This window comes from Mastomys coucha, unplaced genomic scaffold (assembly GCF_008632895.1).
Source record: "Mastomys coucha isolate ucsf_1 unplaced genomic scaffold, UCSF_Mcou_1 pScaffold20, whole genome shotgun sequence".
In the NCBI taxonomy this organism is placed as follows: Eukaryota; Metazoa; Chordata; class Mammalia; order Rodentia; family Muridae; genus Mastomys; species Mastomys coucha.
The window spans coordinates 104,075,020-104,098,157 of record NW_022196903.1 but is presented as its reverse complement, the minus strand read 5'-3'; the positions used below and the strand labels follow the sequence as shown (position 1 = coordinate 104,098,157).

Sequence of the window (23,138 nt, the reverse complement as noted above, 5' to 3'; positions counted from 1 at the left end):
ACTATGCCAAATATTGGAAAGGAATAAACATTTCAAGGACATTTCCAGAAGTTTGAAGAAGTAAAACTCCCCCAAATCATAGGAGAACAAAATGACACCAAAATAAAGATTATGATAGGGTCTCTCATCAACCCTAGAGTTCAAAAATTAACCAGGGAGCTATTTAGAAACCCCCAGGCATTCTTCTGTCCATGTCCATAGAACTAGGTTTACGGATGTGAACAGACACAAGAAGTGTTTTTTATTTTGAACCTAAGGATCCAAACTCTATTTCTCATGCACATCAGGAACTGTGTAAACTCATCTGTCTTCCTTGACTCAAAATTTTGGTTCTGAGCACTCATTCAAGTTTTCTTGTCTTCAGTTTTAGTGTTCTTCAAACTGGAATGCTTCTTCAACAAAGCTAGTATAAGAATTATGGAATTTTGAACCACCACAAATGTAATTGTATCCATGACTGCTCTCTCTGAGATAAGGGCTCTATTTCGAGACTACTAGCAGTGTAGGGACAGAAACAAGAACTTGGTTAATGGAACAGGTCAAGACACAGGTAGAACAAGAAGATAAAGTGTTTAAGTTTCATATGCAGGGCTGGAGAGAGAGCTCAGTGGTTTAGAGAGTTTTTCTTTCCTTCCAGAGGCCTTAGTTTAGTTCCAGATCCCCAAATAATCACATGAGGTTGATCACAGCAACCTACTTTGTTACTCTAGCTCCAAGGTATCAGACCCCTTCTTCTGATCTTCACAGGTGTACACACACATGTAAAAACACACATATACATACTCACACACACACATACTCACAGAGACAACTCACATTTGCATGTAGAAACAGAGATAAAATACATTTTTAAGAAAATAAAAATCTCAGGGTATAAAATGCACTAAGAGCAGATCAGATTATGTGTACAATACAAAGCATGAAGACGGATGTTTTCAAGGGGCTAGAATATCAACATGGGGCAAAGTGTACTGTTATTTTAGATTTAACAGGTGTTGAGCACCAAGTCTAATGTTAGAAGCTGCAATGAAGCCCCAGTTGGACTAAATAGCAGAGAACAAAGAGGATGGTCATTGAGGGGTGATGGGATGGAATGCACACAAAGAAGCAGAATCATTAGTGCATATGTAACTGGGTCACTGAGTATCATCAGTGTAATAAAAATAATCTCTATCAGTATGTTTCAGTACATACCTCAGATCCTTAAAGGAAGTATACAACAGTCAACAGTTTGTCAGCTGTCACACTAACCATCCTCCCCTCATTGTCGAGCACATAGGCTAAAGGAAACAGCAGAAGATTCAGTCTCTGGTGATGATACACCAAACTTGATTTAAATAGGGGCACAGGGAGAAACAGGAGTAGAAAAAGAGAACTCATTTCTGACTATTTATGAATTACATACTTACCAAGTTCACAAGTGTTTCTACTCACAGTCACTCTGACTGACTTTTTTCGCTGAGCTGAGGTTCAGAATTTCCAACTGCATCCCAACAACAACAACAACAACAACAAAACCAACAAGACAAAACAAAACAAAAACCAAAAGGTTTCCCCAAAATTCCTAAGCAAGTAAAAATTTCCATGACACTCTGGCAGCTCTCATGCTCACATTCAAGTTTGTAAATATCCCCTCCCCTCATGGAAGCATTGGCAAAGGGCTTGTTAGTAGCTCCCTTGTCTGGTTTATCCTGGACAGAAAAGCTAAATATCACCTTTAGAAACTAATTTGTATCTAATGGAAGTTAGCTGTTCTGATAGATGTTTGCTAACTAATATATGCGAGATGCAGAGGATGTTCTCTTTTTGTTTTCCACAAATTAGAATGATGTTAGCACCAAAGTATGTGTTACTAATAATGACTTTCACAGTAGAATAAAAGTCAGGTAATTACTGTAAAGGTAAACTAACCACATTTGCTAGTGTATTTTATCATCAGTTTGTGCAAAGTATGCTTTCTGTTAACAATATTTGGTAGGTAACTTAAAACTTTTGGAGTATATGCTATTGTGTGTTGGGGGGCACCCATGTGTGCACATGCATGTGGAGGTTGGGGGGCACCCATGTGTTCACATGCATGTGGAGGGAAATGCTCAGCTTTGGATGTCTTCCTCAATCTCCTTGCTTTTTAAAATTTAATTTATTTTCAGTTTACAATATAATTATTTTGTTTCTCCTTCCCTTTCCTCTTTCCAGTTCCTCCCATGCCCCCACCCCTGCTCCCTTTCAAATTTATAGTCTCTTTTTTCTTTAGTTGTTATTGTTAGATACACACACACACACACACACGTACACACATTAAATAATGATAATGATGATGTTAAGATTTTTAAAAATTAGATAATACACCGATTTAAGATATTTATTTAATTTTTGAGCTGCAAGCATTCTAGAGAGCTAAACTGCCACTGAGTTGTTTCTCCAGCTCCTGATAAGAAAACAAACAATAAGGGCGGTGGTGGCACACGCCTTTAATCCCAGCCCTTGGGAGGCAGAGGCAGGCAGATTTCTGAGTTCAAGGCCAGCCTCGTCTACAGAGTGAGCTCCAGGACAGCCAGGGCTACACAGAGAAACCCTGTCTTGAAAAAAAAGAAAAGAAAAGAAAACAAAACAAACAATAAATCAGGTCTGAAGAGGTGGTTTGGTAGCTAAAAGTACTGGCTATTCTTCCCGGAAACCTGGATTTGATTTCCAGCACCCAAATAGCGGCCCACAACCACCTGTAACCCCAATTTCTGGTGGCTGGCACCTTCTTTCAGCTTCCTGGAGTCTCTGCATGCATATGTTGTATACACATATGCATGCAGGCAAGACACCCCTTCATGCTAAATATATCTTTAAAGAAATAAGTTAATTGAACTGTAATTAATGGCAGCCTAGGATGCACTACAAGGGTATAATGTTCAGTACATTTTGACAAATGTGTCTGCACTCACACTAGTGAACACAAAGGGCTTATTATGCACTGACTTTTCCTTGTGCTTCTCATTCATCTTTTCTCCCAGCACTCATGCTTAGCAGTCACCTGTCTGGATTATTCTAGATTAAAATTGCCTTTCTTATATCTTTGTGTAAACAAATGTTGCAATATGCACCCTCTATGTTTTCCTTTACTCAATATTACATTAGTAAGATTCATCTGTGTTCTCTCTTTCCATCATTATATATTATTCTATTATATGAATATATGTGAAATGCTTATCCATCGCTTTGTTGATAGATAACTGGATTGCTTCGACTTCTTTTATGGATAAAGCTAATAGGAGCATTCCTACGTAACCCCATCAGCAAACTCATGAATAATTAGGCATTTGCATGCATTTTAGTCATTTCATCTTTCAGAATTAAGGATTTACTTTTAAACTGTGCTATGTAAATATGCACATTAATTATATATACCTTTTGTCATATTTTAATTTATTAGTATTTAAATTTTAGGCCCTATATTCTTTAATATTTTTCTCTCTCTTTTCATGACAAAGGAATATGATATGGGCGAATCATAGTGAATGTAGAAGAACTAAAGAGATGCAGAAATGTCTGAAGTTGGGACACTGCACACTGCTTTTCCAGCTCAGGGTATCTACTGCCATTTGTGAACTAGTTTCTTATAATCTTAAGTTTGATCTCCAGGCATTGCTGATATATCTAAATATACTCATAAGACCCTCTCTGACTGTATTAATTAATTTTCTAGGGCCTGCCACAGAATGGCTAACAAGAACAACTTAAGGAAAACTGAATTTTTTCCCATCTCACAGTTCGAGAGTGCTGACCATCATGGCAGGGATGGGATACAGACAAGAGGATGAGGCTCATGTTTATGTTGTAGCTATTGTCGGGAAGTAGAGAGAGATGAAATATGGTACTCAGCTTCATTTCTCGTTTGTATTCAGCCCTGTACTCCAAATCATGGGGCAGTGTCATGCATAGAAAGGGTTGTTCTTCCCTCAGTTAAGTTTTCTGGAAAAACCTTACTGGATATACCCTGAAGCATGTTCCCAATCTAGTTGAGGCTGTAGAGATGGCTCAGCGATGAAAGATACAGGCTACTCTTGTAGATGAACTGCTGGTTCCCAGTACTGAAATTGCAGCTCACAACTCCCTTGTAACTCCAGTTTCAGCAGACCTGATGCCCTCTTCTGACCTCTACAGGTATTGCATGCACATGGTACTCACAATCATGAAGGCAAATACTCATACACATAAAACAATTACATGTTTAAATCCAATCATGTTGACCATTAATCTCATCTTTTACACTGATCTTTGCTTTATGGTCTTCATGTCTACAGATTAGTAATATACATTCTTTCCTTAGGAGTTCATTCCATTCAGAAAGTTAAATTTTGGGTGGGAAATGGGAATGAATTCATGAGAGACCTAAGCAGAGGTCATGTTTGATTCTTAACTGGAAGAGTCTCTAGATACCTCAATTCAGATTTTACTTTGGTAATTAGATAGATACATTGGCCTGGGTTTGCGTTGCAGCAGAGGTAGTTATGAGGGACTCCACAGATGCCTTTGTACATAATTCATTAGCTATGCCATGTGGCGGAGAAAATAGTGTCATAAATGCAACTCCTTAAAATGAATGGGCAGATGAAAAAGCAAAAGCAGACTCTAAAATCTTAGCAAGGGTAAGTTGTCCTGTTTTCTAACTGGCTGCTGACTCTCACGGTCAGCTAGTCACTTGCTTTAACTATAAATCAGTCTTAGGAGGGCACTGAGTTCCTGAACTGAGTACTAGCAACTGTTATTAACAGTAATAGAATGATGCTTTCACCCAGAGTTCAAGTCAGTCTTTATTTACATTTTCATATATGGCTAATCCTGGCAGGTTAGAAGCACTGTCAGGGATAAAGGGCCTAGTCTGTGGTTTGGAGGAGAAGTGTACAAAGTCAACTTTTGATAAGCAATGAGTCTGATGTCATTTCAGGAACTCAGGATGCTAATGGTAGCAGCGGGAGTGGGGAGTACATAAAGTATGGAAGGGCTTGGTCACCATTTAAGATTTCCCTTTGTTTTGTTTGTTTGTTTGTTTGTTTTGTTTTGTTTTTTACAATTTGAACTGCTCCAGTAAATAAATACTACTCCAAGGAAGGTTATACATATCACCTTCTTGGGACATTCATTAAAACTCTCCACAGATATCCAGAACACTAACAACATTCTTTAGTTGTATATAAAATACTTTTGAAAAGGAGGTTGTGATTTAGAATTTTGGTTACATTTTAGAAATGCAAAACAGGCCTTTGTCCACACATGTTCAAAACCATTGCATATTTAATGTGGAACATATATTTTTAGAACATATGCAAATATATTCCCTAGAATCTTGGCATAACTTTTTTTTAAAATTTGGTCAATGATTTAATTGTTCCATAAATATAATCATGTTCACAACACTATTAACTGTCAGATACAAAGTATTACCTAAGGCTATTCACTACCTCTGCAAGAACTTTGCATTTGTTTAATTTTCTAGGAAACACTAAAATTTGTATTGCCATAATTTTCATGGAGAATGGTAACCACATATCTTTCAGTCTTCTACCTTTCTAAAATACTAGGAAAATTAGAAATTTCCACAACTCTAAGTAGTTCAAGCATGGATTCAGGGGCTTGAGATATTGCATATAAGGAATTCTAATCTAATAATATAAATTCTCAAGTTTCCCATATTTTATGCAGAGGACTTTCATTTTGTTTTGGGTTTTCTAATAAATTCATATTTCAATTCTCATGTAATTAAAATCTTATATCACTAATTGCAACCTCTTTTTCAATTTTCTATCTAAGCCTCAGTATCTCCTCCGTATTCAGATTGTTTTAACATTATCAGGGACCTTTTGTATTTGTTTATCAATTGGTCTCTTGAAATTTATTTATGGGAATATAGAGTAGAAAAATCGTCATCATGCAAATTTAATAAGATTACCATCTCTAGAAATCTTTTTTTATTAGATATTTTCTTTATTTACATTTCAAATGTTCTCCCCTTTCCTGGTTTCCCCTCCTAAAAACCCTCCCTCTGATCTACCTCCCCCTGCTCACCAACCCACCCACTCCCATTTCCTGGCCCTGGTATTCCCCTACACTAGGGCATAGAGCCTTCATAGGACCAATGGCCTGTCCTCCCATTGATGACCAACTAGGACATTCTCTGCTACATATGCAGCTGGAGTCCCATCAAGTGTACTCTTTGGTTGGTGGTTTCGTCCCTGGGAGCTCTGGGGGTACTGATTAGTTCATATTGTTGTTCCTCCTATGGGGCTGCAAACCCCTCAGCTCCTTGTGTCCTTTCTCTAGCTTCTTCATTGGGGACAAAGAAAATCCATATTAAATCAAAGCAAGGTAATGGCATGTAAATGTGTATTAGCTATGGATGGAAATGAGCTATGGAATTCTAAATCATCCCTCTAATTGAAATGTGCAATTCAGTCATCTCCTAAGGAACTGGCCTGATCTTGGTAGATTTTAAATAACTCTAACGTGAATTCATCTACAAAATAAGAAAAGTGGTGCTGGGGAGATGGCTCAGGAGTTAAGAGCACTTGCTGCTCTTGCAGAATACCTGGTTCGATGCTAATCACCTATACAGGAGCTCAAAATCCTCTGTATTTCCAGTTCCAGGGCTAATCTGATGCCCTCTTCTGCTCTCAGAGAGTACTGCATGCATGGAGTGCATATAAATAGGTATGTAGGCAAAATCACAAAACCTAAATATAAGTAAACATTCAGAGAGTAAGAAAATTTAGCTCTGTGAGAAACCTAACACCAGATCCTTACCAGGACAGAGAAAAATCTCACAGAAACACTTAGATTAGCCCTTTAATACACAGAACTTGTTGTGGTAATGTAACATCTATAACAAATACCCAGCTTCAGATTACAGATTTTAGAATACATTTAAGTAACACATTTAAATGTTCACGTTATACCTGGGCTATATACTGAAAATGTCATCTGTAGCATATATATTTGAGAATTTCCTTGGTTTACTTTCAGCAATCACGACCACTTTGGGGTTTTCAAATGCAAATGAGATTGGAGGTCTACTCTTTTATATAAAGCCAGACCACCAAACAGGCAACATACAACAGCTGATATGAGGCCCCCAACACATATACAGCAGAGGACTGCAAGGTCTGTGTTCAATCAGAGATGATGCACTTAACCTTCAAGAGACTAGAGGCCCTAGGGAGTTTAGATGTCAGATGGGGTGGGGGGCGTGGAGACATCCTCCCGGAGTCAGGGAGTTGGAGAGGAGGTATGGGATGTGGAACAGTTGTACAGTGGGCCTGGGAAGGGGAAATAAAGTCTGGGGAGTGTAAATAAATAAATAATGATGATGATAATAATAATAATAATAATAATAATAATAATAATAATAATAATAATAATAAATCTCAAGATATAGACTTCAGCCACTAGAAAAAGGCTGTTAAAATACCCAGAAAACATACAGGTTCAATAAAACATCAGCGTGATTAGCAAGTAATTTTCATTTCAAGAAGATCTACTTAGAAAAGTTCTAGGGCAATATAATTAACTGTGAATCAAACCCATATGAGAATGATCCCACAATTTCTAAATATGGTTTATAAAGTATAAAGAATGGAGAAAATGGGGAAATGTAGATGATTTTTTAAAAGACAATTTCATTGTAAAATTGTTGGTAGACTTCATAGTTATGCAAAATATAGAAAGGGAGCCCGGTTGTTTTATGCCAAGCAAAGATAAAACACCACATACTTTGCTAACACCAAGTAAGTATAACTAGAAAGTTATGTTAATAAGATAAGACTTTAGGGGACAGTGATGATCATGGGCTCTTGACTTAAAAAAAAAAAGAAATTCATTTCAAATTTTAGATTTTTATTCTTCATGTTTTGAGGTATAAAATGGAATATCTATTTGTGGAATGTTTATAGAGCTGGCCAATTTTAGCACTATTAGAAAGAAATATCTGCTTTAAATATAAACACCTCCAGTAGTTCAGAGATTAGAAGTATGGAATTAGTTCACTACACAAATTAGTTACATATAATGCCAGCTTTTGTTATATCAAAAACACACTTTTGCTTGCTATAATATTTTGTGGAGAGGAAGCTAATGAGTATATCAGATTATACATCATAACTAATCTCAAAAGGTTGACTATTATAACAGCATTATATATACATTTTTCTGAATGGCTATATTTAAAGAAAATAATTTCCCACATGCTGATTTAGCTTTTCTACACACACAGGACTGTGTACCGTGATACACATTTGATGTGATACAGAGTCCTGTGTGTGTAGAAGCCAGAGGAAAACCTCAGTACCACTCCTCAGTAACCATCCACCTTGTTTAATGAGACAAGATTTCCCACTGGCCCAGAGATCATAGCGTAGGCCATGATGTTGGTCATGGGTGTCTGCCTCCCCAGCAATTCACTTGCAAGTATGTACCATCACACCTAGCCTTTTATGTGTGTTACTGTGGTCAAACTCAGTCCCAAATGCAGATGCAATCATGTACCTGCATGACAGTGCTGTTGCCCAGGCACCACTTCTTAACTTTTTTCTTTCAAATTTTATAATCTTTAATAATAATGATAGAGCTTTGGCTAATATGCTCATAAATAACTTTTACAACCTCCTGCACTTGAAGACAGGACTGAAGATGATTTTTTAAATTGTCTTTCATGCTCTTAAATACAAGCGATAAAACAAAAGAAGATGAAAACCTGGATATTTCATTTGGTGTACAGAAATAAAAGAAAAGATTTATATTAAAAAAACTTTTATGGACTGGTAACTTGAGAAATATTGCTCTACAATTTAATAATCATGCTAGTTATTACCCAAAGATGCCTTGGAAGATGGCATCACTAAAGCCCACAGTAACTAAGGATATACCCAGCTTCACACACAATTTAGGGTTAAAAATCTCACTCCTAAACTAGTTTTGGCTGAATGATAGTATTGTTTCATCTTTGTCATGAGTGTGATTGAAGAACTGATGGAGTAAATGCCCCTGTGGATATTTGGTGCTAACTGCTAGACTCAATTTCAAGTCTTCCGATACCTTGGAGGATGATGGGTTATGGGATAGCTTAACCCATACAATAATGGAGTCAAAAGTCCCTTTCTAGGTGAAGCAATTGTTGAAAGGAAAGGATTTTTTCTTAAGTACCCCCACAGCACCAAGGTTATGAGTGGGTTATTACACAGTTGCAGAGAAGAGAACACAAGGTGAAAGTCTTGGTTGAAAGCTTTATAGAGCCCAAGGGCTCATAGAGGCAAGACCTCCACTCTTGCTTCTTGTTTGCTGGTACTTCTGCAAAATCAGTGGGAAAGGAAGCTAAGAAAGTGTTCTTGCCTGCATTTGTTCTTTGAGTATCGTGAAGGTGAAACCTCCAGAGGCCATATCCAACTTAACAAAAAGTTCAGGGTTTACCTTTTCCCTGTACTGATGCCATATTTTTTCTCTTCAAGCCTACAAAGACAGGGCTTGTTGTTCTCTTTTGCTCGCCAGCTAGGCAGGTTCCCCTGCTGGTGGTGATATTAGTGGTCAGTTCTCATGTACTTCAAACTCTTTTGGTTCCACCATGAGGTTCACCACAGTGGCAAACACTAGAATTGCCTGAGTCCAAGCAGTAGTTTCTTTCTTTTCATTTTTTATTTTCTTTTAAATGCAATTTGAGTTCAAAACCCTAATTTTGTTCATTAATTAATCAAATAAAGGTAGACAGAGTACATGATTTATTATCACAATAACCAAAAATTTGACAAGAGAGAACTCTGGTTTCAACTGATTCTAATATCAAAAGCTACTGATGTGGGATATTACATTTTGTTGATGAAGTTCTTTTATTGCTAAATAAACTCTGCCTTTTCCCCCAAAGAAATAAAATAGAGAATTCTCTGACAAAAATGTCTTAGATATTATCTAATGACAAAAATTTACCATGTACAATAACTGAGAGAATTATTTTTCCTTGGCACTGGTACAAGTCATTTCTTTTCTATTTACCTCCCAAACTGCCTTTTTGTAATAAGAATGTATATGTCAATACTGAATCTTTAAAAATACAATGACAGTGTGCCTTAAAAATAGGCACATAATCCAGGGAAGGGGGATGCTGGGGATGTACCTTCTCAGGGGCAAAAGGGAGGGGGATAGGTGAAGAATAATGGGAGGGGGAACTTCGAGAGGGGAGCATTTGGAATGCAAATAAATAAAATAATTTTTAAAATAGGGGCATAAATAAAAACAGAATGTAAGGGTTGTAGAATAGAAATTTTTCTCAAGGACCACTTCTGCAGGCTTTTTCATTTTCAACCTCACTCATACTGAGCCTTGGCTTCCTCAGTTGTACAAGACAGTAAGGTAGGTTTTGATACAATCAGTTGTCACACACAAGTCAGATAGCAGTGCCTCAATCACAGTTTCCATCCATGTTGGGTATATCTCAAGTGTTTTTTTTCTACCAGGTTCTCAACTTTTACTAGAGCTGGCAACCCATAATGAGAAGTAGACCATCCCATAATTTCCCTTGTAATCACAAAGGAAACAACTTTTGATTTTAAAGTTAGTTTTGATATTTACACTTTAAACTTTCTGTTCATGAATCCAGTAGAACGATTTTTTGCCAAAAGCCTTACATAAAACTCTCCTGGGGAAATCTATGTACTCAGGGGATCCATGATATTAACATTATATTTAAAGAAAATTAATTTACACTCTTTTTGTGCTCAAGTAAAAAATGTCAAATTATCAATCTTGAGAGCTAATCTAATTTAAAAAGGTAAAGATTAACTTCATTTTCAGATACATACACATTTAGTATCACATGATATCTTTAAGCAAGTCTTCCATTTCTAGAATTATCAGAAATTAATCTGGAATAAACTGTTTCACAATTTTATCTGGGTTCTCTCCATGAGTCATCAAAGATGCCATCATTTCATCAGATCACCCAAGAGATATATTTTCAATTGCTGGTCCTATAAATATCAATATCAGTATCACTTACAAAAGACTAACAATTTTTATGTATGATCTATTCTCTTATCATACATTTATGTTTAAGAGTGAAACGAGAGTTTCCCAGACCCAAACAGTAATGGTATTAGCCAAAATAACAGTAAAGTGAGATAAAACCTGTTGAGACCATCTCCAGTAGGTAGGCATGGCCTCAGTTGAAGGATGGGATTATCCACCCATCTCAAAACTTTTTTTTTTTATTATTAGATATTTTCTTTATTTACATGTAAATTTCTCCATTCCCAGTTTCCCCTCCAAAAAACAAAGAAACAAACAAAAACAACAAAAACAAACCCTGTTGCCTCGCCCCTCCCCAACATCTCAAAACTTTTAAAGCAGAATTTCCTGTCTAAAGGAAACACAGGGACAAAAAAAAAAAAAAAAAAAAAAAAAAGAAAGAAAGAAAAGAAAAATGAAGAAGAGACTGAAGGAAAGGCCATACAGAGACTACCTTACCTAGGAATCTAACCCATCTGCAGACACCAAACTCCAACACTATTGCTGATGCCAAGAAATGCTTGCTGACATGAGCCTGGTATTACCTGTCCCCTGAAAGGCTCTGTCAGTATTTGACCAATACCAGATGCAGACATTCACAGCCAACCATCAGAATGAACCCAGGAAACCCAATGGAAGAGTTAGGGGAAGAACAGAAGATGCTGAAGGAATTGCAATCACATATGAACAACAACAATATCAACTAACTAAACAACACAGCTCTCAGGGATTAAACCACCAAGCAAAGAATATACAAAGAGGGATCCATAGCTTCCCCTACATATGTAGCAAAGTACTGCCTTATCTGGCATTGATGGGAGGGGAGGCCCTGGATCCTATGGAGGCTTGATGCCCCAGTGCAGGGGGGTGCAAGAGTGATGAGGTGGGAGTTGGTTGGTGGGTGAAGGAGCACCTTCATAGAGGCAAAGGGGAGGGAGCATGGAATGGGGGATTTGTGGAGGGGAAATAAGGAAGAGGGGCAACATTTGAAATGTAAATAAATAAAAAAATCAATAAAAATTGGCCTTGTATAGATGTTAATAAAATGCTCTTGTAAATTCTCTAGCATTTAAGTGTTGGCTCACAGTAGGCTCAACGGCAAAAGCTCCTGGTTTGAGTGGTTATACCATAGTAGAGGGACATGTATGAAAGGATTAAGTCTTCAGCACTAAGGGCTTTTTAGATGCTCATGTGGTTGTTAGGCATCTGCTGTTTTATATCTTCCTTTTATGACTTTGGTAAATCTGTTACTGGTAGATTTAAAATTATGGATAAAGATGTAGAGATCATAGAATACAGCAGCTAACCACATTACACACCAAAATCTACTAAGATGTAGAAGCTGACCACAATCTAGTACCTGCGTAATCTAAAATCTCTATTAAGAAATATAATATGGTGGCTGAGGTCTGTGCTCTGCAGCCTGAAAGGTGTGATTCAAGATATGGGGTGGGGTAAGGTGGTGGGTAGTGAGATCTTGCATAAGTGTTATTGCCTCTGTGAATGAATATCTCAAAGTAGAAGTGATACGAACTAATCACTAAATATCAAGGATGAATACTGCTGGTCACTTTAATCAAACACTTAAAAAATAGAGGACTTTCACTACTGGATCTGGTGTCCTCAACACAATTACTATTTATAAACTAAAGGTGACAGCATGTTATTCACAGGAAAGGACAAAAAAAGGGGGGGGCACATGATGATGAGGATCACACTTGAATGGAACAGCAATTAATGAAAATGACCCTGAGATACAAAATTCTGTCCAGGCATGATCATTACTTTTACCACCAGACTCACCATTTTATAGTCACAACTGACACTAATTAGTGACATACTCTGTTTCCCAAAATGCATGGTTTAAATACTGCCAAGAAATATATGACCTGTGTTGATTCCAACTGAGACAGCTGAAGCATCGAGGCCTTTAACAGCAGATCCTTTGCATTTATATTCAGGCATTCCATTAATTAATTTGATCAGCCTGGGAACTTGGGAACAAGAAGGAGAAATCTTATCTTTGAGGAAGGATGCTTTCTACCCCATTTCCCTGTTCTCCCTCTTTTCTTCTCTGCTTGGAATCAAACCTGGAGCTGCTCATGGGCTCCATATATACTCTGCTAAGAATCAACCCACTCATCCCCAAAAGACTGTGCTTTCTAAATGTGAACACTAAATCCTTAGTAAATGCCTTTAATAGACTTTATTCCTGTAGATTGTAAGTTGCAGCTCCTAACTTTATCAGGGATCACTTGATACAAACATGTAAACCAGAATTAAAGAGGAGGTTTCAGTCATGTATTGTGTGTGTATTTATCTCCACAAACAAAGCCAGCTTTGAAGTGAGATCTATGAAGAGTATTTTGTTTTTCAGACTGAGTACCATCACTTTGATAACTGTATTAGGATATTAAAATGTCAACTTGCGGGGACCATCCAGGAGGCACATGCCTCAGAAGTGGCAGGGCAGCAGGCACAGGATCCTTTCTACCTCCATCTACACCTAGGAAGGACTGCAGATCCACAGTGCTCTCTGCTCCTTCCCAGTAAGCGGAGAGCTTGTCTCCAGAGAGTGCTCCAACCCAGAGACTCAGGTGAGATTTCTCTGGTGACTTTCTAAGGCAGGACCAGCTGGGAGGCACATGCCTCGAAGTGGCAGGACAGCCGGAACAGGATCCTTTCTACCTCCGTCTACACCTATGAGGGACAGCAGATCCACAACCCTTTCTGCACCTTTCCCTCAAGTGGAGAGCCTGTCTCCAGGGTTTGTTCTAACCCCAGGACTCAGGAGGGACAACTGATCCACAGCCCTCTGGACATCCTCGGGTCTTACCAGAGAAGAGCTAGTCTTCCAGAAGTGCTGACACAGACTTACAGAGCCACAGGAGGAACAAGCTCCAGCCAGACAGCAAGAACATCTAACACCAGAGATCAACAGATGGCAAAAGGCAAATGCAAGAATCTTACCAACAGAAACCAAGACTACTTGGCTTCATCAGAACCTAGTACTTCCACCACATCAAGTCCTGGATATCCCTAAATACCAGAAAAGCAAGATTTGGATCTAAAATCATATCTCACGATGGTGATAGAGGAATTTAATCAGGACACAAAAACTCCCTTAAAGAAATACAGGAGAGATGCTGAGAAAGCCTATATTGAGCAACTTATAGTAGCAGAGATCACCAATGCCTGCTTTGAGCCAGCCAACCAGATGGTGAAATGTGACCCTTGCCATGGTAAATACATGCCTTGCTGCCTGTTGTATCATGGTGATGTGGTCCCCAAAGATGCCAATGATGCCATGGCCACTATCAAGACCAAGTGTACCATCCAGTTTGTGGACTGGTACCCCACTGGCTTCAAGGTTAGCATTAGTTACCAGCCTCCCACTGCGGTATCCGGTGGTGACCTGGCCAAGGTCCAGAGAACTGTGTGCATGCTAAGCAACAACACAGCCATTACTGAGGCCTGGGCTCAACTAAATCACAAGTTTGATCTGATATATGCCAAGCATGCCTTTTTGCACTGGTATGTAGGTAAAGGCATGGAGGAGGGGGAGTTCTCAGAGGCCCATGAGGACATGGCTGCCCTAGAGAAGGATTATGAGGAGGCTGGGGTGGATAGGGTGAAGAATATTAATTCATGTGCTGCAACTTTACATTGCTGTGGTCTCATCTTTGTCTTTGCTTGCACTTTAACTGTCCTAAATTGCCAATAAAGGTGTTTAAGTGGGAAAAAAAGAAATACAGGAGAACACAGGTAAACAGGTTCAAGCCCTTAAAGAGGAAAAACAAAAATCTCTTAAAGAATTACAGGAAAGTACAAACAAATAGGTGAAGGAATTGAACAAAACAATCAAGGACCTAAAAATGGAAGTAGAGACAGTTTAAAAAATCACAAAGAGAGTCAACTCTGGAGATAGACATCCTAGGAAAGAAGTAAGGAACCATAGATACAAGCATTACCAACAAAATACAAGAGATAGAAGAAAGAATCTCAGGTGCAGAAGATACCATAGAAAACATTGACACAACAGTCAAAGAAAACACAAAATGCAAAGTTCCTTCCTCAAAACATCCAAGAAGTTGAGGACACAATGAAAAGGCCAAACCTAAGGATAATAGGTATAGAAGAGAGTGAAGACCTCCAACTTAAAGGGCCAGTAAATATCTTCAACAAAATTATAGAAGAAGACTTCCCTAACCTAAAGAAAGAGATGCCCATAGACCTACAAGAAGCCTATAGAACTCCAAATAGACTGGACCAGAAAAGAAATTCCTCCTGCCACATAATAGTCAAAACACCAAATGCACAAAACAAATAAAGAATATTAAAAGAAGTGAGGGGGAAAGGTCAAGTAACATATAAAGGCAGGCCTATCAGAATTACACCAGACTTCTCACCAGAGACTATGAAAGCCAGAAGGTCCTGCGTTGATGTCATACACACACTAAGAGAATACAAATGCCAGCCCAGGCTACTATACCAGTAAAACTCTCAATTACCATAGAAGGGGAAACCAAAGTATTCCATGACAATATCAAATTTATACAATATATTTCCATAAATCCATCCCTTCAAAGGGTAATAAATGGAAAATTTCAACACAAGGAAGGAAAACTACATCATAGAAAAAGCAAAAAAGTAATCTTCCAACAAAACTAAAAGAAGATAGCCACATGAACAGAATTTCAGCTCTAACAACAAAAATAACAGGAAGCAACAATTACCTTTCCTTAATATCTATTAATATCAATAGACTCAATTCCCCAATAAAAAGACATAGTCTATCAGACTGCGTACATAAACAGGACCCAACATTTGTTGCATACATGAAACCCATTTTAGTGACAAAGATAGACACTACCTCAGAATAAAAGGCTGGAAAACAATCCTCCAAGCCAATGGTCCCTAGAAAAAAGCTGGAGTAGCCATTCTAATATCGAATAAAATCAACTTCTACCCTAAAGTGATCAAAAAAGGTACACTTCATATTCATCAAAGGTATGATCTACCAAGATGAACTCTCAATTCTGAACCTTTGTGCTCCAAATGCAAGGGCATCTATATTCATAAAAGAAACTTTACTAAAGCTCAAAGCACACATTGCACCACATACAATAATAGTGGGAGATTTCAACACCCCACTCTCTGCAATGGACAGATCATGGAAACAGAAATTAAACAAAAACATGGTGAGACTAACAGAAGTTTTGAAACAGATGGATTTAACATATATCTATAGAACTTTTTATTCTAAAAAAAGATATACCTTCTTCTCACCACCTCATGGTAACCTCCAAAATTGACCATATAATTGGTCACAAATCAGGTCTCTACAGATGCAAGAAGATTGAAATAATTCCTTGTATCCTATCAGATCATCATGGACTAAGGCTGCTCCTCAATAACAACATAAACAATAGAATGCCCACATACATGTGGAAGGTTAATAATACTCTACTCAATGATAACTTGGTCAAGGAAGAAATAAAGAAAGAAATTAAAGACTTTCTAGAGTTTAATGAAAATGAAATCACAACATACCCAAACTTATGGGACACAATGAAAGCAGTCCTAAGAGGAAAACTAATAGCTTTAAGTGCCTCCAAAAAGAAACTGGAGAGAGCATACACCAGCAATTTGACACCATATCTGAAAGCTCTAGAACAACAAAAAGCAAATTCACCAAAGAGGAGTCAAAGGCAGTGTAGTGGCTATTCCTGGTTGTCAACTTGTCTATATCTGAAATGAACAACAATCCAGAATTAGAAGGCTCACTTGTGACCCTAATCTGGAGGTTGAGAGAAACAAGTTTCCAACCTGTAACTTGGCATGGAGATCTTGAGGGATAGTGGCTATTAATCCCAGAAGATTAAGATAGGAAGATCTATGAGTTCAAGTCATCTGGGATTAAAGGTGTGGTGGACCACACCTTTTGCTGGAGGCCAATATAAGGACACTGGAAGGAAGAAGGCTTGCTCTGCTTCTGCTTGCCTTGTGGGACTGAGCACATGCTTGATCCTTGGACTTCCATTCATAGCTGCTGCTGACCTTTGTTGAGAGTTGGACTACAGACTGTAAGCCATCAATAAATTCCTTTACTACATAGAGACTACCATAAGTTCTGTGACTCTAGAGAACCCTGACCTAATACAGGCAGGAAATAATCAGACTCATGGCTGAAATCAACCAAATAGAAACAAATAGAACTATACAAAGAATCAACCAAAGGAAGAGCTGGTTCTTTGATAAAATCAACAAAATAAACCCTTAGCCAGACTAACTAGATGGCACAGAGACAATATCATAATTAACAAGATCAGAAATGAAAAGGTAGACATAACAACAGACACTGAGGAAATCCAAAATACCATGAGATCCTACTACAAAAGCTTATATCCAACAAAACTGGAAAACCTGGATGAAATGGGCAATTTTCTAGACAGATACCAGGTAACAAACATAAATCAAGATCAGATAAATGATTTAAACCGTCCCATATCTGCTAATGAAATAAAAACCGTCATTAATAGTCTCCTAACCAAAAAAACCCCAGGACAAGATGGGTTTAGTGCAGACTTTTATCAGACCTTCAAAGAAGACCTAATACCAATACTCCTCAAACTATTCCACAAAATAGAAACAGAAGGTATTCTACCCAATTTATTCTATGAACCCACAATTACTCCTATACCTAAACCACACAAAGACCTAACAAAGAAAGAAAATTTCAGACCAATTTCCTTTATAAATATTAATGCAAAAATACTCAATAAAATTCTTGCAAACTGAATCCAAGAACATCAAAATGATCATTCATCATGATCAAGTAGACTTCATCCCAGGTATGCAGGGATGTTCAGTATACTAAAATCCATCAACATAATTCACTATATAAACAAACTCAAAGAAAAAATATGAATATCGCATTAGATGCTGAGAAAGCATTTGAGAAAATCCAACATCCTTTCATGATAAAAGTCTAGAAAAGATCAGGAATTCAAGGCCCATGCTTAAACATAGTAAAAACAATATACAGCAAACCTGTAGCCAACATCAAACTAAATGGAGAGAAACTTGAAGCAATCCCACTAAAATCAGGGACTAGACAAGGATTCCCACTCTCTCCCTACCTATTCAATATTCTACTTGAAGTCCTAGCCAGAGCAATTAGACAACAAAAGGAGATCAAAGAGATACAAATTGGAAAAGAAAAAGTCAAATTATCACTATTTGCTGATGATATCATAGTATACTTAAGTGACCCCAAAAATTCCACCAGAGAGTTCCTAAACCTGAGAAACAACTTCAGCAAAGTAGCTAGATATAAAATTAACTCAAGCAAATCAGTGGCCTTCCTCTATACAAAGGATAAACAGGCTGAAAAAGAAATTAAGGAAACAACACCCTTCACAATAGTCACAAATATTATAAAATACCTTGATGTGACTCTAACTAAGCAAGTAAAAGTTTGGTTTAACAAAAACTTCAAGTCTCTGAAGAAGGAAATTGAAGAAGATCTCAGAAGATGGAAAGATCTCCCATGCTCATGGATTGGCAAGATTAATAAAAATGGCCTTCTTGCCAAAAGCAATGTACAAATTCAACGTAATCCCCATCAAAATTCCAACTCAATTCTTCACAAACTTAGAGCAACTTGCAAATTCATCTGGAATAACAAAAACCCCAGGATAGCCAAAACTATTCTCAACAATAAAGGAACCGCTGGTAGAATCATCATCCCTGACCTTAAGCTGTACTACAGAGCAATTGTGATAAAAACTGCATTATATTGGTACAGTGACAGGCAGGTAGTTCAATGGAATAGAATTGAAGACCCAGAAATGAAACCACAAACCTATGGCCACTTGATCTTTAATAAAGGAGCTAAAACTATGAAGTGGAAAAAAGACAGCATTTTCAGCAAATGGTGCTGGCTCAACTGGCAGTTAGCATGTAGAAGAATGCAAATCGATCCAGTCCTATCTCCTTGTGCCGAGCTCAAGCCCAAGTGGATCAAGGACCTCCAAATAAAACCAGATACACTGAAACTAATAGAAAAGAAAGTGGGGAAGAGCCTCAAGTACATAGGCACAAGGGAAAATTTCCTGAACAGAACACCAATAGCTTATGCTCTAAGATCAAGAATAGACAAATGGGACCTCATAAAGTTGCAAAACTCTGTAAGGCAAAAGACACTGTCAATAGGACAAAATGGCAACCAACAATTTGGGAAAAGATCTTTACCAATCCTATATCCGATAGAGGGATAATATCCAATATATACAAAGAACTCAAGAAGTTAGACTCCAGAGAACCAAATAACTCTATTTAAAAATGGGGTACAGACCTAAACAAAGAATTCTCAACTGAGGAATACCAAATGGTTAAGAAGCACCTAAAGAAATGTTCAACATCCTTAGTCATCAGGGAAATGCAAATCAAAACAACCCTGAGATTCTACCTCACATCAGTCAGAATGGCTAGGATAACATCTCAGATGACAGCAGGAGAACAAGGAACACTCCTTCATTGCTGGTGGTATTGTAAGCTGGTACAACATTGAAAGTAATTTTGGCAGTTCCTCTGGAAATTGGACATAGTACTACTAGAGGACTCAGCTATACCACTCCTGGGCATATACCCAGAAGATGCTCCAACATGTAATAAGGACACATGCTCCACTATGTTCATAGCAGCCTTATTTAAAATAGCCAGAAACTGGAAACAACCCAGGTGTCCCTCAACAGAGGAATGGATACAGAAAGTTTGGTACATCTACACAATGGAGTATTACTCAGCTATTAAAAACAATGAATTTATAAAATTCTTAGGGAAAGGAATGGACCTGGAGAATATTATCCTGAGTGAGGTAACCCAATCACAAAAGAACACACATGGTATGCGTTCACTGATAAGTGTATATTAGCTTAGAAGATCGGAATACACAAAGTACAATCCACAAACCACAAGAAACTCAAGAAGAAGGAAGACCAAGGTGTGGATACTTCATTCCTTCTTAAAAGGGGGAACAAAATACCCATGGAAGGAGTTGCAGAGACTATGGAGCAGAGACTGAAGGAAGCACAATCCAGAGACTGTTCCAACTGGGAATCCTTCCCATATTTAATCATCAAATCCAGACACTATGTGGATGCCAGCAAGTGCTGGCTGACAGGAGCCTGATATAGCTATCTCCTGAGAGGCTCTGACAGTACCCAACTAATACAGACATAGAGGCTCACAGCTATCCATTGGACTGAATATAGGGTCCCCAATGAAGGAGCTAGAGAAATGACTCAACTAGCTGTAGGGCTTGGAGCCCCTTAGGACAAACAACAATACGAACTACCTAGTACCCTCAGAGCTCCCAGGGACAAAACTACCAACCAAAGAGTACACAGTATGGGACTAATTGCTCCAGCAGCATATGTATAGCAGAGGATGGCCAAGTAGGTCAACAATGGGAGGAGAGGCCCTTGGCCCTGTGAAGGTTCTATGCCCCAGTATAGGGGAATGCCAGGGCCAGGAAGCAGGATAGGGTGAGGTAGTGAACAGAGGGAAGGGGAGGGGCAGGGGGAGGGAACGGGTTTGTGTTTGTTTTTGTTTTTGTTTTTTTATTTTATTTTACTTTTTTCTTTGTTTGAAGGGGAACCTGGGAACAGAGATATTGTCTGACATGTAAATAAAGAAAACATCTAATTAAAAAAAAATGTCAACTTGCAGAGAGTCAACTCAACTTAAGGTATGTCTTTTCATAAAATCCAAACAGAATGTCAATGAACTTCTGATTTTTCTAGAAAAAAGTTCAAGATTTTCTTTTCCAGTGGCACATAACTAGGTGCAAATGAATCCAGGATATATTTAATGCAATTATTTCTGGCTCTATTCACTATAATATGCACCACTATGCCCATACAATCAAATATAACAATATAATAATCTAAAATGTATCACAAAAATGTTGCCAAATTAAGACATACTTAGAGTGAATGTTAAAACAGATACCGAGTAATCAGACTTTTCAGGTTTATCAACTGTGAGAAATGTATCACTTTGTTCTGAAACACTGTGATAAAGGACACTGTGTTTGTGGGAACAGAAAGTATATAGACAATCTCTTCTGCTCAATATTGCTGTAAAACTACTGAAAATATAAAGTGTGTGGTTAGAAACAAAAGCCAATCTAATGAAGCTATAAAAATCTGTTCTTATCATTTTGGCATGGGTTCATTCTCATATTTATTTAAAGACATAATTCAATGACATTCTAAGAAAGTATGGTATAAACAGTAACTGGAAATTAGATACATAATTCCTACAGTTTAATCAGATTTTCCATTAATTTTTTTCTCATTATTCCTTCCATCAAAATGTAGAATAATGATTTTCCCTTCATTATTGTCTGTAAAATTTTCACCCAAGCTCATTTTACAATATTTACATTGATATACCTCTCATCTGAATAAAAGTGGGTGTCCTTTCTTTCTTTACAGAGTAACAGGCCATTAGGAGTGATGGTACTTCTGCTCAAAGTAAGCAGGAGTAGGTATCCCTAATGGTTGTCATGCTACCAATAGCTCTACAGTCTTTAGAATTAGTCAGAGCTAACAAGCATAACTTTGAAATTTCTTTTCTCTCATCTGATAGAGCAGACAATGCCTCCTGCTTTTGGTGGCACATTAATAATACACAAAACTGATGTGACATTCATCATGACCAAGACCAAGTACAAAAGTGAAAACTTGGAGGCAAAGACAATAGAGAAAGACTGCCAATCACAGGGTGACAGTGGTTGTAAGTTAGCACCCATCTCAATGTGAATCTCTACATAAAAGGTGGGAAAATAGAGATAAAAGAATTAAATGGTAAAATCCATAATCTCTGTTAGCATATCATTAATGAGAAACAAACCCTCTTTCATAAAATTGTTAAGTCAGGTCTATTCACACGATAACTATATAACCCTTGCTTTCTTTGAGATATGATTTTTGCCACATGCTGTATTAACACTGTCAATAAATCTCTGGCCTTTGTGTTGCTGCCAACTTACATTTCAGTTTCATCAATTTTTAGTTCTTGCCAAAAAAAAAAAAATGCTGTGCAGCCTAAGGAATGTCATTTTTTACAGAAAGTTGTTCTTTGACTTACCTTTAAGGAGTGCTAGGACTAGATTGTTTTCATAGGATGGGATGAGTAATATATTCCACCTCTTGCGTCAAGAGCTTGTGACAAAGTTACACTCACTTTGGAGGAAATAATTGGAGCCATATGCAAATAAATTTACTGCTGAATATTTGAGGATAATTATACAACAATGACAAATCTGTATGTCACTACAAATGTTCTAAAATTTTGTTAAAAAGACATTAAACAGCTTTGAATTAATCTGAAGATAATTATTGAAATGTAGAAAATAAGTGAAAGCAAATCAACAATAATTCATCTATTTTTGCAGTGTTCATTACAGATAGAGTTAGTTACTGAATCTTTGTTCTTCCCAATCTGTCAATTAAAAGTTGAACCAAGTCTCAGGCACTCATATGAGAACTGGATTCTTAGCCACTTTCCCAATCCCACTTTTTATCTTGAATTGAATGTCACAGTTCTGATTTTTCTCCCCAAATGCTTCTCTGTATGGTCCCTCATAGACCAACTTGGCTAGTCCTCAAAATATACTGCATGGGCACCTATTCTGACTTTCAGTCTTATTTTTCAATAAGATTTATAAGCAAATACCTCAAACTAAGCCATTCAAAAGCATGTCACTCCATTTGAACACTCTGCCCCAGACTCTGTCATTGTAACTTTCCCTTGACATAATCCAACATTTGATCACAGATATTCCAGCACCCTTGCTTCAGGCACCAATCACTAGACTCCTAAAATGCCCCTTCCTGATTCTGACACCTGTGGCTTTCCCTACACTAGGAAATTTTTATCATCTCACCTTTCTTCTTTTTTTCTTTCTTTTGTTTGTTTGTTTGTTTGTTTGTTTTGTTTTGTTTTGTTTTCCAAACAGGGTTTCTCTGTATAGCCCTAGCTGTCCTGGAACTCACTCTGTAGACCAGACTGGCCTTGAACTCAGAAAT

General features: G+C 37.6%; 2 protein-coding genes across 2 annotated transcripts in view; one reads left to right on the top strand and one right to left on the bottom strand.

Annotated features, from left to right (window-relative positions):
* The window catches only part of Grm7 (glutamate metabotropic receptor 7), a 906,484-nt gene that overhangs the window by 621,183 nt on the left and 262,163 nt on the right, over positions 1–23,138 (bottom strand). The window lies entirely within an intron of this gene.
* The window catches only part of LOC116098456 (tubulin alpha chain-like), a 16,296-nt gene continuing 7,280 nt past the window's right edge, over positions 14,123–23,138 (top strand). Inside the window, exons 1-2 of the mRNA XM_031381053.1 lie at positions 14,123–14,668; positions 20,605–20,625. Coding sequence (XP_031236913.1) covers positions 14,123–14,668; positions 20,605–20,625 — 567 coding nt within the window. The remainder of the gene's footprint in view (positions 14,669–20,604; positions 20,626–23,138) is intronic.